General features: G+C 38.0%; 1 protein-coding gene across 11 annotated transcripts in view; it reads left to right on the top strand.

Moving 5' to 3' along the window:
- The window catches only part of TENM1 (teneurin transmembrane protein 1), an 841,958-nt gene that overhangs the window by 657,417 nt on the left and 171,188 nt on the right, over window positions 1-13,353 (top strand). For all 11 annotated transcript variants that reach the window (XM_009235231.2, XM_002832080.2, XM_054545040.1 and 8 more), the window contains one exon: window positions 9,965-10,181. In XM_009235231.2, the coding sequence (XP_009233506.2) occupies window positions 9,965-10,181 (217 nt within the window). The remainder of the gene's footprint in view (window positions 1-9,964; window positions 10,182-13,353) is intronic.

Here is a 13,353-nt window from a genome sequence, read left to right as displayed (position 1 = left end):
CAAATGTGAGGGACTTCCAAAAGTTCATGGAAAGGGGGACTTAAAATATAAATATTTTAAAATATAAACTTTATTTCTCAACAAAAATATAAACTTTATTTCTACATCAAGTTCAAGACAATTTTGTAAGGGATGAGTCCATCGTGATATAACTGAGGGTCCTGGGAACTTAACCAGTCTTCTTTACATTGTTAACTGAAGAAAAATGGGTACCCGTTAAAGATTTTTTAAGATTAGGAAACAAAAAAAAAAAATAGAAAGAGGCAAATCAGAACTGTAAGTAAGGTAAAATGCGTAATGATTTCCCACTGAAACTCTTGCAAATTGCCCTTGTTTAATGAGAGGAATGAGCAGGAGCATTGTCATGGTGGATTAGGACTCTCTGGTGAAGCTTTCCTGGGTGTTTTTCTGCTAAACCCTTGGCTTACTTTCTCAAAACACTCTCGTAATAAGCAGATGTTATTGTTCTTTGGCCCTCCAAAAAGACAACAAACAAAATGCCTTGAGGATCCCAAACAACTGTTGCCTCCTGGGTTCAAGCTATTCTCCTGCCTGAGCCTCCCAAGTAGCTGGAACTATAGGTGCATGCCACCCCCGCCCCTCTGATTAATTTTTGTATTTTTAGTAGAGATGGGTTTTCACCATGTTGGACAGGCTGGTCTTGAACTCCTGACATCAAGTGATCTGCCTGCCTCAGCCTCCCAAAGTGCTGGGATAACCACTGCTGTTGACCAGTCCACTCTTGCTTTGACTGGACCTCGTCCACCTCTTTGTAGCCATTGTTTTGATTGTGTTTTGTCTTCGGAGTCATACTGGTAAAGCCACATTTCATCTCCTATTACAATTCTTCGACAAAATGCTTCGGGATCTTCATCCCATTTATTTAAAATTTCCATTGAAAGCTCTGCTTTTGTCTGCTGCTGATCTGGGAGTAACAGTTTTGTACTCATCAAGTGGAAAATTTGCTTGACTTTAATTTTTCAGTCAGAATTGTGTAAGCTGAACCAATTGAGATGTCTGTGGTGTTGGAAATGCTACTGCTGTTAATCATTGATCTTCTTCAATTAGAGCACAAACAAGATTAATTTTTCCTCACAAATTGTTGTGGATGACCTGCTGCTGCAGGCTTCATCTTCAGCATCATCTTGTCTCTTCTTAAAATGAGTTATCTATTTGTAAATTGCTGATTTCTTTGGGGCATTGTCCCCATAAACTTTTCATAAAGTATCAGTGATGTCATCATTCTTCTACCCAAGTTTCATCATAAATTCGATGTTCTTGCTTCAATTTTAGCAAAATTCATGTTGCTCTGACAGGGACTCTTTTCAAAATGATGTCTTATCCTTCTAAGTGCTTCAAACTAGATCCTGTTCAGATGTATTACAAGTTAGCATGACTTTATTTTAGTGCAAAAAAAATTTGAACTCCTTGCATAGTTTTCTCGTGATACACATTTTCCAAGAACTTTTTGAAGATCCTTCATAGCTATATATTTACAACTGTGAAGAGTGCTAGAAAAATTTTATAATTTTAAAATTGTGTAATTCTATAAATGTGCGTGGGGACCTGACCTAGTCTGGGTGGTGAGAGAGGTCTCACATGAGTCAGGGGAAGAACATTCCAGACAGAGGAAATAGCGCGTATATATGCCCTGAGGTGGAAATGTATTAGGCTCTAAAGTAAAAGGCAAGTCTTTGTGGCTGGAACATGAGTCAGGAAGAGATTAGTATAGAAAAGTAGTCAGGGGCCAGATCATACAGAACATTGTGAGTTTTACAAGATCTTCGTTACCATACAAAGATTCCATTTCATTCACTCGACTTATAGAGGAAGGAAAGTGGTCTCTGATATTGTGGAAATATTTTCAAGGAGGCTCAAAAAATGCAGAGTAAGAGTGTTTAATCCAAGCAGCCTTTTTTTCTCTGATCTTTTAAGTATTTATCACGTTTGTCCAAGCTTCTCTGGTATAAACTCTTCCAGTGGTCTATATTCATATTCATTGGTAAAATCAATAAGTTAATTGTCTAAAAGAGAATGATCTTCCAGGAATCATTCTTCACAACAAGTCACCATTCATTAAGAGCAATAGCTATTTGCAAGCCTCTTTTATGATGTAGTGTTTCTAGATCCAGAAAACAGCACCATGGGTGACTTATGAACACATGCAAGCTCATGGATCAGTGAGCCTCATGTTTGGAATGGCACCAGCATGCTTCAGTGTTTAATAAATAGGAAAATGAAAGAGAAGGAACAATGAATTTATAACATTTACTCTATTTAAGAAGCAGACATCTTCACATTTACTTTTGAGATTTGGTTGGAGACAAAAGACTTGGCATGAGAAAGCATACTTCTAATTATTCTTTTCTCACCATACCCCTTTAATTTTGAAGCAACCCATTTATTAATGGATCATCACTTAGTTATAAGAGCCTAAACTGCCCAAGTGCCTCCAGATGCAACTGCAAAGTCGAAAATCTCAACTCTGTAACTGTTCACCACTGTATGACTGGGCCCATCACATTATCTACCAACTAAGGCTACTGATACTTGACATCTGCCTACTTTGCAGTGATGAAAATGAATGAGAAAAGAGTTGAAATACAGTCATTTAAAGTGGGCAATAAAAGTGTGTTATCAATGAAGAATCTATTAATAACAATTTGATATATTAGTTAGACATTTATTAATCTCTGGGCAAATTTACAAATGTCATAGAAATAGGACTTTTATGGCATCCATTTATTCATTATTCAAATACATAATGAATGTTCATTTTTTGGGGGGGAGGATAGAGTCTCACTCTGTCACCCAGACTTGAGTGCAGTGGTGCAATCTTGGCTCAGTGCAACCTCCACCTCCTGGTTTCAAGCTGTTCTCCTGCCTGAGCCTCCCAAGTAGCTGGAACTACAGGTGCATGCCACCCCCACCCCCCAGCTAATTTTTGTATTTTTAGTAGAAATGGGTTTTCACCATGTTGGCCAGGCTGGTCTCGAACTCCTGACATCAAGTGATCTGCCTGCCTCGGCCTCCCAAAGTGCTGGGATTACAGGCATAAGCCACCGTGCTGTGCCTTGAATGCTTACTTTAAGCCAGGTACTGTTCTAGTCATTGAGGAAATAGCAATGCATAAAAAAGATAAAATTCATGCTTCCATAAATCTTATATTCTAGTTACAAGAGGCAGAAATTAAACCAAATTTTAAAAATATATATTATGATAGAAGGTGGTAAATGTGATGAAGAATTTTTTTTTTTTTTAAGGCAAGATGGTTACCAGAGGCTGGCAAGGGTAATGGGGACTTAAAGGGGAATTGGGGATGGTTAATGGTGCAAAAAGATAGTTAGAAAGAATGAATAAGACCTACTTTTTTTTTTTTTTTTGAGATGGAGTTTCGCTCTTGTTGCCCAGGCTGGAGTGCAATGGTGCTATCTCAGCTCACTGCAACCTCCGCCTCCTGGGTTCAAGTGATTCTCCTGCCTCAGTCTCCCGAGTAGCTGGGATTACAGGTGCCCACCACCACACCCGGCTAATTATTGTGTTTTTAGTAGAGACAGGGTTTCGCCATATAGGCCAGACTGGTCTCGAACTCCTGACCTCAGGTGATCCACCCCCCCCCCAAAGTGCTGAGATTACAGGCTTGAGCCACCACGCCTGGCCAAGACATACTATTTGATAGCACAACAGGATGACTACAGTCAATAATTTAATTGTGCATTTTAAAATAACTAAAACAGTATAATTGGATTGTTTGTAACACAAAGGATAAATGTAACACAAAGGATAAATCTTTCATGATGAGATTATTATACATTGCATGCCTGTATCAAAATATCTCAAGTACCCCATAAATATATATACCTACTATGTACCCACAAAAATTTAAAATTAAAAAAATTAAAATTAAAATAAGGCAGGAAAAGGAAGGACAGGGAGTGCAGGACAGGGGGAAATTTTTTTTTTATTATTATACTTTAGGTTTTATGGTACCGGCATTATTCACAATAGCAAAGACTTGGAACCAACCCAAATGTCCAACAATGATAGGCTGGATTAAGAAAATGTGGCACATATACACCATGGAATACTATGCAGCCATAAAAAATGATGAGTTCATGTCCTTTGTAGGGACATGGATGAAATTGGAAATCATCATTCTCAGGGGGAAATTTTAAATAAGGTAGCCAGAGAAAATCTCACTAAGAAGATGACATTTGAATAAAGACCCAAAGGACGTGAAGGTTAAGCCATGTTGATACCAGGGAGAAGAACATTCCAAGCATAGGAATAGTGTGTGCAAACGTCCTGATAACAAGACATTGCCTGGGAAATTAAGGAACAGCCAGAGGAGTGGGAAGGAGATTGGGTGGATCAGAAGAGGTAAGATCTGAGAGGTAAGAGGGAGATGGCAAAGAATCAGACTGTGAGGTAATAAGTCATTGTTGAGACTTAGGCTTTTATTCTAAGTGATATGAAAAGCCATCAATGGCAGGTAGGCACCAGGAGGACATGAACATTAGTGGCATACAAACAACTTATTTTCCCAACCCAGAAAAGTTTGATGGTATGTGGTTATAGCAACAATAATGATTTGGGCAGGCCAAATCCTGAGTGCACTTGAGTCTCTCTTTCTTTTTTCTAATACAGTAAAATCCAGGGGTGAAAATCAGCCTGAATAAATGAAGAATATGAATTATAGACTATTTCCAGAGGAAATACAGTCCTATTACCTTCAATACATATAAGGGCAACAACTAAGCTAACAGGAGTGCCTAGTAGAAGGCCTGCTTTAGTAAAGAGTTATGAATGATTTATAGTTAGTTCATTGCTTATGGCTTTCCAAAATGCCTAAGAAGACTTTGCTTTACTGAGTCATTGGAATGATCAGCCCTTCCATTTTATTTTCACTATTAATTTGCTCAGCAGACCCACTGTTCTATAGATGCTGAAAAGCTTAAGCTTAAAGCCAACCCCTGTCCAAATGGTGACAAATTCTGAATCAATCAAATCCAATGAATGAAAAGTTTCTGTAGGATTAGTGTTTGTCTACTCAGAGTCACATAAGATCCTACCTACCTGACAACCTAACCAAGCATAGTTTGTAAAACAACTGGAACGTGCTACACAGAAATCAATTACCCTCTGGCCAGTGATAAGGCAACTTCAGTAGAAGTGGGGTTGAACACTTTAAGCTGCCATTGCAAACCATTGACATATACCCCTAAGACTCTATCCTTAGATTCTTTGCAGTCTGTATGTTTTAGAATTTGGTATAATAACAACAGCTAACATTTATCAAGTGCTGGTTATGTACTAGATAGTAAGCTTATTATGATTACCTTTCCAACTTTATTGAGGTATAAATGGTGTACAAAACCTGAACATAATAAATGTAAATAATTTGGTCAGTTTATACACATGTATAAACTCATGTTACCATCACCACAAACAAGGTAATAAACGTATCCATTACATCCAACGGTTTTCTTCTTGTCCCTTTGTTCTGGGGTGGAGTGTGTGTGTGTGTGTGTGTTAAGAACACTTAACATGAGGTCTACCCTCTTAAAAAATTGTTAACTGCACAATACCTCATTATTAACTATAAGTACTATGTTGTACGAGAACTTGCTCATCTTATAACTGTGACTTTATACCCATTAAACAACTCTGCATATCCCCATAACCAATCCCCAAGTAACCATCATGCTGTTGTCTACTTCTATATGTTTGACTATCTTAGATGCCTCATATAAGAGCAATCATGGAGTATTTTCCCTTCTATGACTGACTTATTTCACTTAGCCTAATGTTCTCCAGTCTATGGCTATACCACCCTGAATGCACCCAATCTCATCTTTATTATAGCATGTGATACTTACAACAACCTATAGAGTGAGTATTATTGTTATTTACATCTTGCAAATGAGGAACTGACTTGTCTAGGATTCTACAGATTGTAAGTGGCAACGTTAAGCTTAGAGCCAAAGCAGGGCTGGCCCGGTGGCTTACACCTGTAATCCCAACAGTTTGGGAGGCCAAGGCAGGTAGATCACCTGAGGCCAGGAGTTAGAGACCAGTCTGGCCAACATGGTGAAACCCCATCTCTACTAAAAATACAAAAAATTAGCTGGGCATGGTGGCAGGTGCCTGTAATCCCAGGTACTTGGGAGGCTGAGGCAGGAGAATCGCTTGAACCCAGGACGCAGAGGTTGCAGTGAGCAGAGATCATGCCACTGCACTCCAGCCTGGGTGACAGAGCAAAAGTCCGTCTCAAAAAAAAAAAAAAAAAAAAAATAGAGCCAAAGTAGTCTGTTTTTGTTTTCTTTTGTTTTGTTTTTTACCTTAACCATTTCATGTGCTCTAAATACCTACGTATAGTCATGCACTTGGAAGTCCTACAGCCTAGATCAGTACTAGTAATACACACTGTTTAGATGATGATGTTGAATGTGTGATTTGCATGCGTAACACTAGGTGTTACTGTGACTCCCAGGTTACTTCCCACTGCAACTACATTTAGCCTCCCCTTCTTTGTTTGTAATATAGGGATGAGAATATCAACCTAACAGGCTTGTTGAAGGGATTTGTTGAGATAATATATGTGGATGTACCTAGTGCCTGGCAAATATTAACTAATCTATACATGTTTTCAAATTCTTTTGTATAACCTACCATGAATTAACTGCTCATTATTATCAAGGTGATAATACAAGTGCTGTCTCTAAAGGATATATATTTGTAAATTCATTTTCAGGATTAGAAAGTATGGGTTTCCCCTGTTATCACTCATATTCCTTCATCCATTTCCCCTTTCAGCCAAGGGCATACAATTAGTAGGCATAAGTTTACTAGTGATGACTTGATCACGTAGCAAAGAAACCAGTGCTTCATCAACACCAATTGAGCCAACTGGCAAAGTCCCAAACTGGTTGGCAAAGCTAGGATCAATGAATGCCATAGATAGTCCTTCAAGTCAGTGTAACCTCCCTCTTTTTTAGCTACCTAGTATTTTTATTCCTTTGAAGAGAACAGGCCCTAAAAGTAAAAATCAGTTAATATTTGATATGCCCATATCTGACAACGCTGAGCTTGGCTGTCAGTAGGGTGCCACAGCTTCCAATTCTGAACAATTAGAAAAAAAAAAAAACTGTTAATAGCCAAAAAGCAAGGCACACATTCAGTGTGATTGTCATTTGCAGTTCTTTGCAACAGTCTAGACATACTATATGGGGTGTTAGTCAATGTGATAATTGGTAAGTTCATCTTTGCCCGTGTACTGGACTTACCTACAAATTATAATACGGGGTTTGCATGCCATTATTGGTCGGCTTCCCTGAGGTCTTTCTAGACTCAACAGGAGCCTTGCTGATGTCTCAGAAAACAGAGGTCTTAAAGGGTCAGCCCTACATAATAGGCAATTATTAAATATGAAACATCAGCTTGGAATGTATAGAACATTACTAGATGAGAATGTGAGTCCCAATTATGAATTGGTTCTATGTTTAGATATTTTTAGTTTTTTTAAAGATCATTTTTGGCATTAATATTTATTTAAAATCTATTTATTTTCAAAAATAAGTTGGAATTTTGTGGTTGACAGGTTGAAACCTGTGACTGCCCAATGTGATTATTACTAGTGTATTTGTTAATATTTGCCAGGCATGACACTAGATACTTCCACATATATTAGCTCAATAATAACAAATTCACTATTCAATAAAAATGTAAAAGTGACTGCCCATTTGAAAAGCAGTTTTTCATTGTTTAGTGCATTATGCACCAATTCCAGACATCAGAGAACTCTCTTAATCAGCCTGATATTTTTGCCAGCTTTTCAGCGCATCCAGATGTTTAATTAGCAGAGTAAAGAGATAATGTGCTAATAAGAGGCTGAGAACAGCGTATTGGAGGGAGAGGTGGTAGTGGTATCTAAAATCCGTAAAAAATCTGTTAATATAATTTGCTGAATGATGGGAAAAGGGGAAGCAGAAAGAAACTTCTTATTGAAACAAATTCACACTAAAAAGTCATCAATGAAAAAATATGTATACAGAGAACTAGAAATCAGGGGCAAAAATACATTGAACAAACAGGGAAGTCAAGAAAAAAGCAAACTGCATTTTAAATCAAAGTGGTGTCTATAGTACAGGGAATTTGAAAGGGCCACATGTGGGGAAAAATATTTCCTGGGTGCCCTAGGGCTGCTGTTCCAAACGTCTACTCTCTTGGTGTTCCTCGCTTTCATTGCCCCCAGCTGTGGTACACCCGCCTCTAACTCCACGGGAGCAGACAAGTGGGGGAGAGACAGCAAGCAAAAGAGCTGCAGGAAATCAGTGCTAGTAACTTGCTGCAGCAGCAGCCTTAAGGAGACGGTGATCCATCCGAACCTTCCTATTCCAAGGCAAGCCAAGAAGATTAGTGTCTTTATATTTACCCTTGTTAAACAACTGAATTAGAGCCACTTGCCATCTTTAAGGACCCGGGAAGAACTTTAATTTTTTTGCTTATGGGGCATGGAATGAAGTGTCCATATGCTCAGTTAATCACTCCAACCCCTTCTCTTTGCATGTAACTCTCTTAAAGCACTTCTTACATTTTTGCTAGTATAAGAGTTAGCTGTTTACATATCTGTTTCTCCTGCTAAGCCCAGAGCTCTTGAAAACAGGAAAACGGTATTTTTATTTCTTCACCTCTCCAAGCACCTAACAGTATTTTGCACCTGTTAAGATTCTCAGTGGTCTCCCTGCCTCACAATCCCTGTTCCCTACATCATTTCTCTACCAAAGAACAAAGCCTTTGTATGAGGTTTATTTGTGGTACAACAGTGGATTCAGCAGTCTACAGCAAATGGTGAAGGGCCAGAAAATGAAACAGAGAAAGTCGTCGCATTCATATATGTCAGATTTAATAGTAATTGCATCGGCTGGGTGCGGTGGCTCACACCTGTAATCCCAGCACTTTGGGAGGCCGAGGTGGGCGGATCAAGAGGTCAGGAGATCGAGACCATCCTGGCTAACACGGTGAAACCCCGTCTCTACTAAAAATACAAAAAATTAACCGGGTGTATTGGCAGGTGCCTGTAGTCCCAGCTACTCGGGAGGCTGAGGCAGGAGAATGGCGTGAACCCGGGAGGCAGAGCTTGCAGTGAGCAGATTGTGCCACCACACTCCAGCCTGGGTGACAGAGAGAGACTCCGTCTCAAAAAATAAATAAAATAGAATAGTAATTGCATCAAAAAACTGCTGTTAGGCATGTTAACTCTAGTTCCTTCTATAAATTCCTTAAAAAACTGGTTCTGCAACTTTAGTATGCTTCAGAATCACCCAGATTAAGTATGCATAATCCTGGGCTCTGTAAAAATTCTGAGTCAGTAGGTGGAGCTCAAGAATATGCATATTTTATAAGCTCCCTAGGTAATTGACAACACATTTTAAAATCATTGCTCGAAATATCTTTTTCACCATGAGAATCCCAACCTCTATTTTGAGCATTACCAGTAGACAACAATATTGAGAGGGTTTTTTTAAAAAATACAAATTCAGGTAGCAAGTACTTGTTAATTGTGTGCTCATAGATGTACTAGGTGTACTTACAAGAAATCATCGCATTCTGAAAGAATGGTCTCACTGAGGAAGAAGAAATTTCTAAACAGTAATATGTAATAGAATTGTTTACCCAAACTCTAAACAATAACTATATAAACTGTATTCTCCAGCTGATAAATGCTGGATAATTCAGGAAAGAAAGATTTATGAACAAAATACTTTTAATTTCTCTGAGGTGCCATGTGAACTCAGAGTGAGTTATAATTCATGAAAAATGTGAATTTAACAAATTCTGAACTCAAAACAAGGTTGATTATCTTTGGCTATATTTTAGAATTTTCTCCATTTATGTATATTTTAAACTATATTGTTTCTCTTGAAGCTAAATAATCAATATTGGTTTTGGGTTTTATTTCCAGATGGTTTAACCGACTGTGTGGATCCTGATTGTTGTCAGCAAAGCAACTGTTATATAAGTCCTCTCTGCCAGGGCTCACCAGATCCTCTTGACCTCATTCAGCAAAGACAAACTCTCTTCTCTCAGCACACTTCAAGACTTTTCTATGATCGAATCAAATTCCTCATTGGCAAGGACAGTACTCATGTCATTCCTCCTGAGGTGTCATTTGACAGCAGGTACATATGTATTTATTTTATTCCTTAATGAACAATGGTCATGTTTTTCCTTAACTATGAAAGGAAGATATCTTCTAAGGATCAGGTTATTTCTCATTCCACATAATCCACATTCATTTCTTTTTTAGGACTTCTCTGGAAAGCCAAAACCCTTACTGATTAAGGAAAAAACTCATTTCTAGAGATTCTGTATCATAAAATTATGTGTGTATGTTTGTGTATGTATATATATAATATGGCTTTTAATAACAAAAACAGGAGGGAAGTATAATTTGCAAATTTATTGTTTAGCTTCTGGATTGATTCCTTGAAAAAATCTTGGATTTCAAAAACTAAATTTTAAGTTTTATTTCATGATGAAAAATGTTTCCATAGGAAAGGGTTGAATAAGTTTGACATCCTAGTGTGAAATGCAAGACTCGTGAAAAATCTGTCTTCCAGGAAAGCTCAAATGCATGAATTGTCACTTAAGACCTCAGACCAAAGCCCAACCCATAAGGCAAATAATTTTTTTTAAATAAACTTACTTATATGAAGTGTAATAACATGAATTTGCTCGCTGTTATTCTTTAATTCATCTTCAGCGATGATATGTTTTACTAATTAGCACTAGAGGTAAGTCACTAAAGTCAACATTTCCAGGCACAAAAATGTTCTCCTGTATTCATTCCACAAGTCGATATTTCACTGGCTTTGTAGACTATTGCAAATAGGAATTTTTAAGAAACATGGAAAGTATTTGTCCAGGAACTCCTGTCTACATCCCACTCCCTCAGTTGCAGCCTGGTGGGAGTTGTCATTCCCCAAGAATAACTTGGTCAAGAGTTTATATTGATATCAGTGACAATCTAAGAAAATTACAACTCCATCTTGACCTTTACATAGTAGAAAAGGGGAAAAATAAGATGTGCATGGAAATTTCAAACTCTCAACTCCCTTCCTTTCAGTTGTATGCTAGAACTGTTATTGAAACTTAAAAGTTTTAAAATTTTTTTTTTATTGTGTAGTTCTGACTTTCTAGGTCTCTGGCAGAACCCAAAATCCAACTGCCAGTGAATCACAAGAAAGGGCTTTTCTGCCAGGGGATCTAGTCAAAGTTTTCCTTCTTCCAAGAGATTCAGTCATCTCCATTTTGAAGTATTTCTTCCAGCTTCAATAACAACTCTGCAGTGACTTTCAGATGTGGTATAGTCAAAGTGATTATTTAGATAGTCGAGACTTATTTATTATACACCAGAGGAACAAAAAGAACAAAAAGCAACCATTATCCCTATTTTCCTATTTAAGGTAGAGGTAAGACATCAACTCTGTAGCTTTCTTCACTCGTAGAGAAAAGTTGATCCAAAAAAAAGAAATGAAGTGAAAGAAATAACAACCTCCATGACATGGAGATGTGTTAAATGACTCACTAAACTCAAGTAAGGGGAGAAAGTCAGGACCTGAGAGAGACAAGAGACAAGTCATTGTGACCCAGAGCAGAGCATGTGAGCAATAAACTTAGAAAAGTGAGGACAAACTTAAATCCCTGCAGTTTAGCTTCATGCATCAGCAGCACTTGCCAGCCGCTCAGAGTGAACAAACCTATTTCTTGTGGTGGTTAATGCCCTTCTCCTCCTCCTGGTTTGATTGAGTTTCCCTCATTCTTTTGTAAAATGCTCCAAGTTATCATTTGGCTCTGCAAGTCACATTTAAATTCAGAACGATGGGTCTCCTTCATCCAGGGGTCTCAGCTCTTACAGATATATCCATTCTATCAGAAAAGGCAAAAGCTTTTTGTGAGGAAAGTAGCTGAGGACAAACAATCTAATTCTATTTCCTCTAAAAAATCAACACATGCATTTTTATTTGGGATATCTTTGGGCAAAATAAGTCCAACTCTGATCATATATATAAATCATAATAGCTACAGTCTCTTACATCTATATAGTACTTTTTAGTCTACAAAGCAAACAAACATACATTATGTCCTTTTATCCTCACATTATCCCTGTAAAGTAGATACTTGTATTAGGTGCATTTTATATATAAGGAAACTGAGGTTCAGAGAGATTAAATAACTTGCCCCAAATCACACATGCAGAAAGCTTGCATTGTAGCAACTCTTGTAACCTTTCCATTATACCACAGCTGCCCCATTTCAATGTGTCCTTAAATAAGCCTGGTGACGTGAACCAAATTTATACTAGGTAAATGGTATTTGGGTCAACACAAGAAACTTAGAAACCAAATGACATTTTAAAAATCCAGTTCAATTTAATACATTTCAGTGACATCATTTACAAACTTCAAATCAGTGCTAATGAATTTTTTCTTTGTAGATCATAATTGAATGACTCATGAAATGGACCTTTTGATACATGTGAATTGTCCTTGGGCATTTGTTATGTCAAAGATCGCATGCTAAACTTTTACATGTGTTATTTAATCCTCACAAAAACTCTATATGGTAGGTACTATTACTATCCATTTGTCAGTGAGGAAATAAGAACAGAGATGTCAAGTAAATGACTTGTTCAGGGTCACAATTAATGAGTGTCAATCAGATTTTGAACCCAGAATTTGAACTGGTGCTGACAGCCTAGTCTCTAAACCACTATGCTGGGCCATTTTGGCTACTTAGAAAGCTGGGCTAGCTGACTCTGAAATACTTATGGCTCTTATACATCTCGGACTGTAGGACTGCTCTCCTCAGACAGATCTAGGACACTTATGTGCCATAATCAGGTGAACAAACCACTTTGCTTTTTAGTTTTTGCTGCATAATTGAGAGATAGCTGGGTAGGCAGGTGAAGAAAGCATTTTGAAGGGGCTCGTTTGCCAGCGGCAAAATGTGACCCACACAGCTGATTTGCTGCTGAGTGTTGCCACCATCAGAAACCTTTGGAGCTAAAGATGGTGGCACACAGGGGACTAAGTGTTGCAAGGACACACAAAAGCTAAAAAATTGTTTATCCTTGTGCATCCAGGGGAGACCAGACCTTCTTGTTTTGAGTTAGCTGCACCCACATGTGAAAGTTCATGGAATATGTATGTTCTGTGCCCTGTGATGGTGTAACAACAATGTGAACGTGCAACCTGCCCATGGTGAAGATCTTGGGCAAACTCAACTGAGTTGCCATTTTTTTCCTAAATGCAATTTATATCCTGTAGCTCGAGTTTCTTTGTTTTCTTC

The sequence above is a fragment of the Pongo abelii genome, chromosome X (genome assembly GCF_028885655.2).
Source record: "Pongo abelii isolate AG06213 chromosome X, NHGRI_mPonAbe1-v2.0_pri, whole genome shotgun sequence".
In the NCBI taxonomy this organism is placed as follows: domain Eukaryota; kingdom Metazoa; phylum Chordata; class Mammalia; order Primates; family Hominidae; genus Pongo; species Pongo abelii.
The sequence above is the reverse complement of the archived record's forward strand: the minus strand, read 5'-3'. Positions and strand labels throughout refer to the sequence as shown.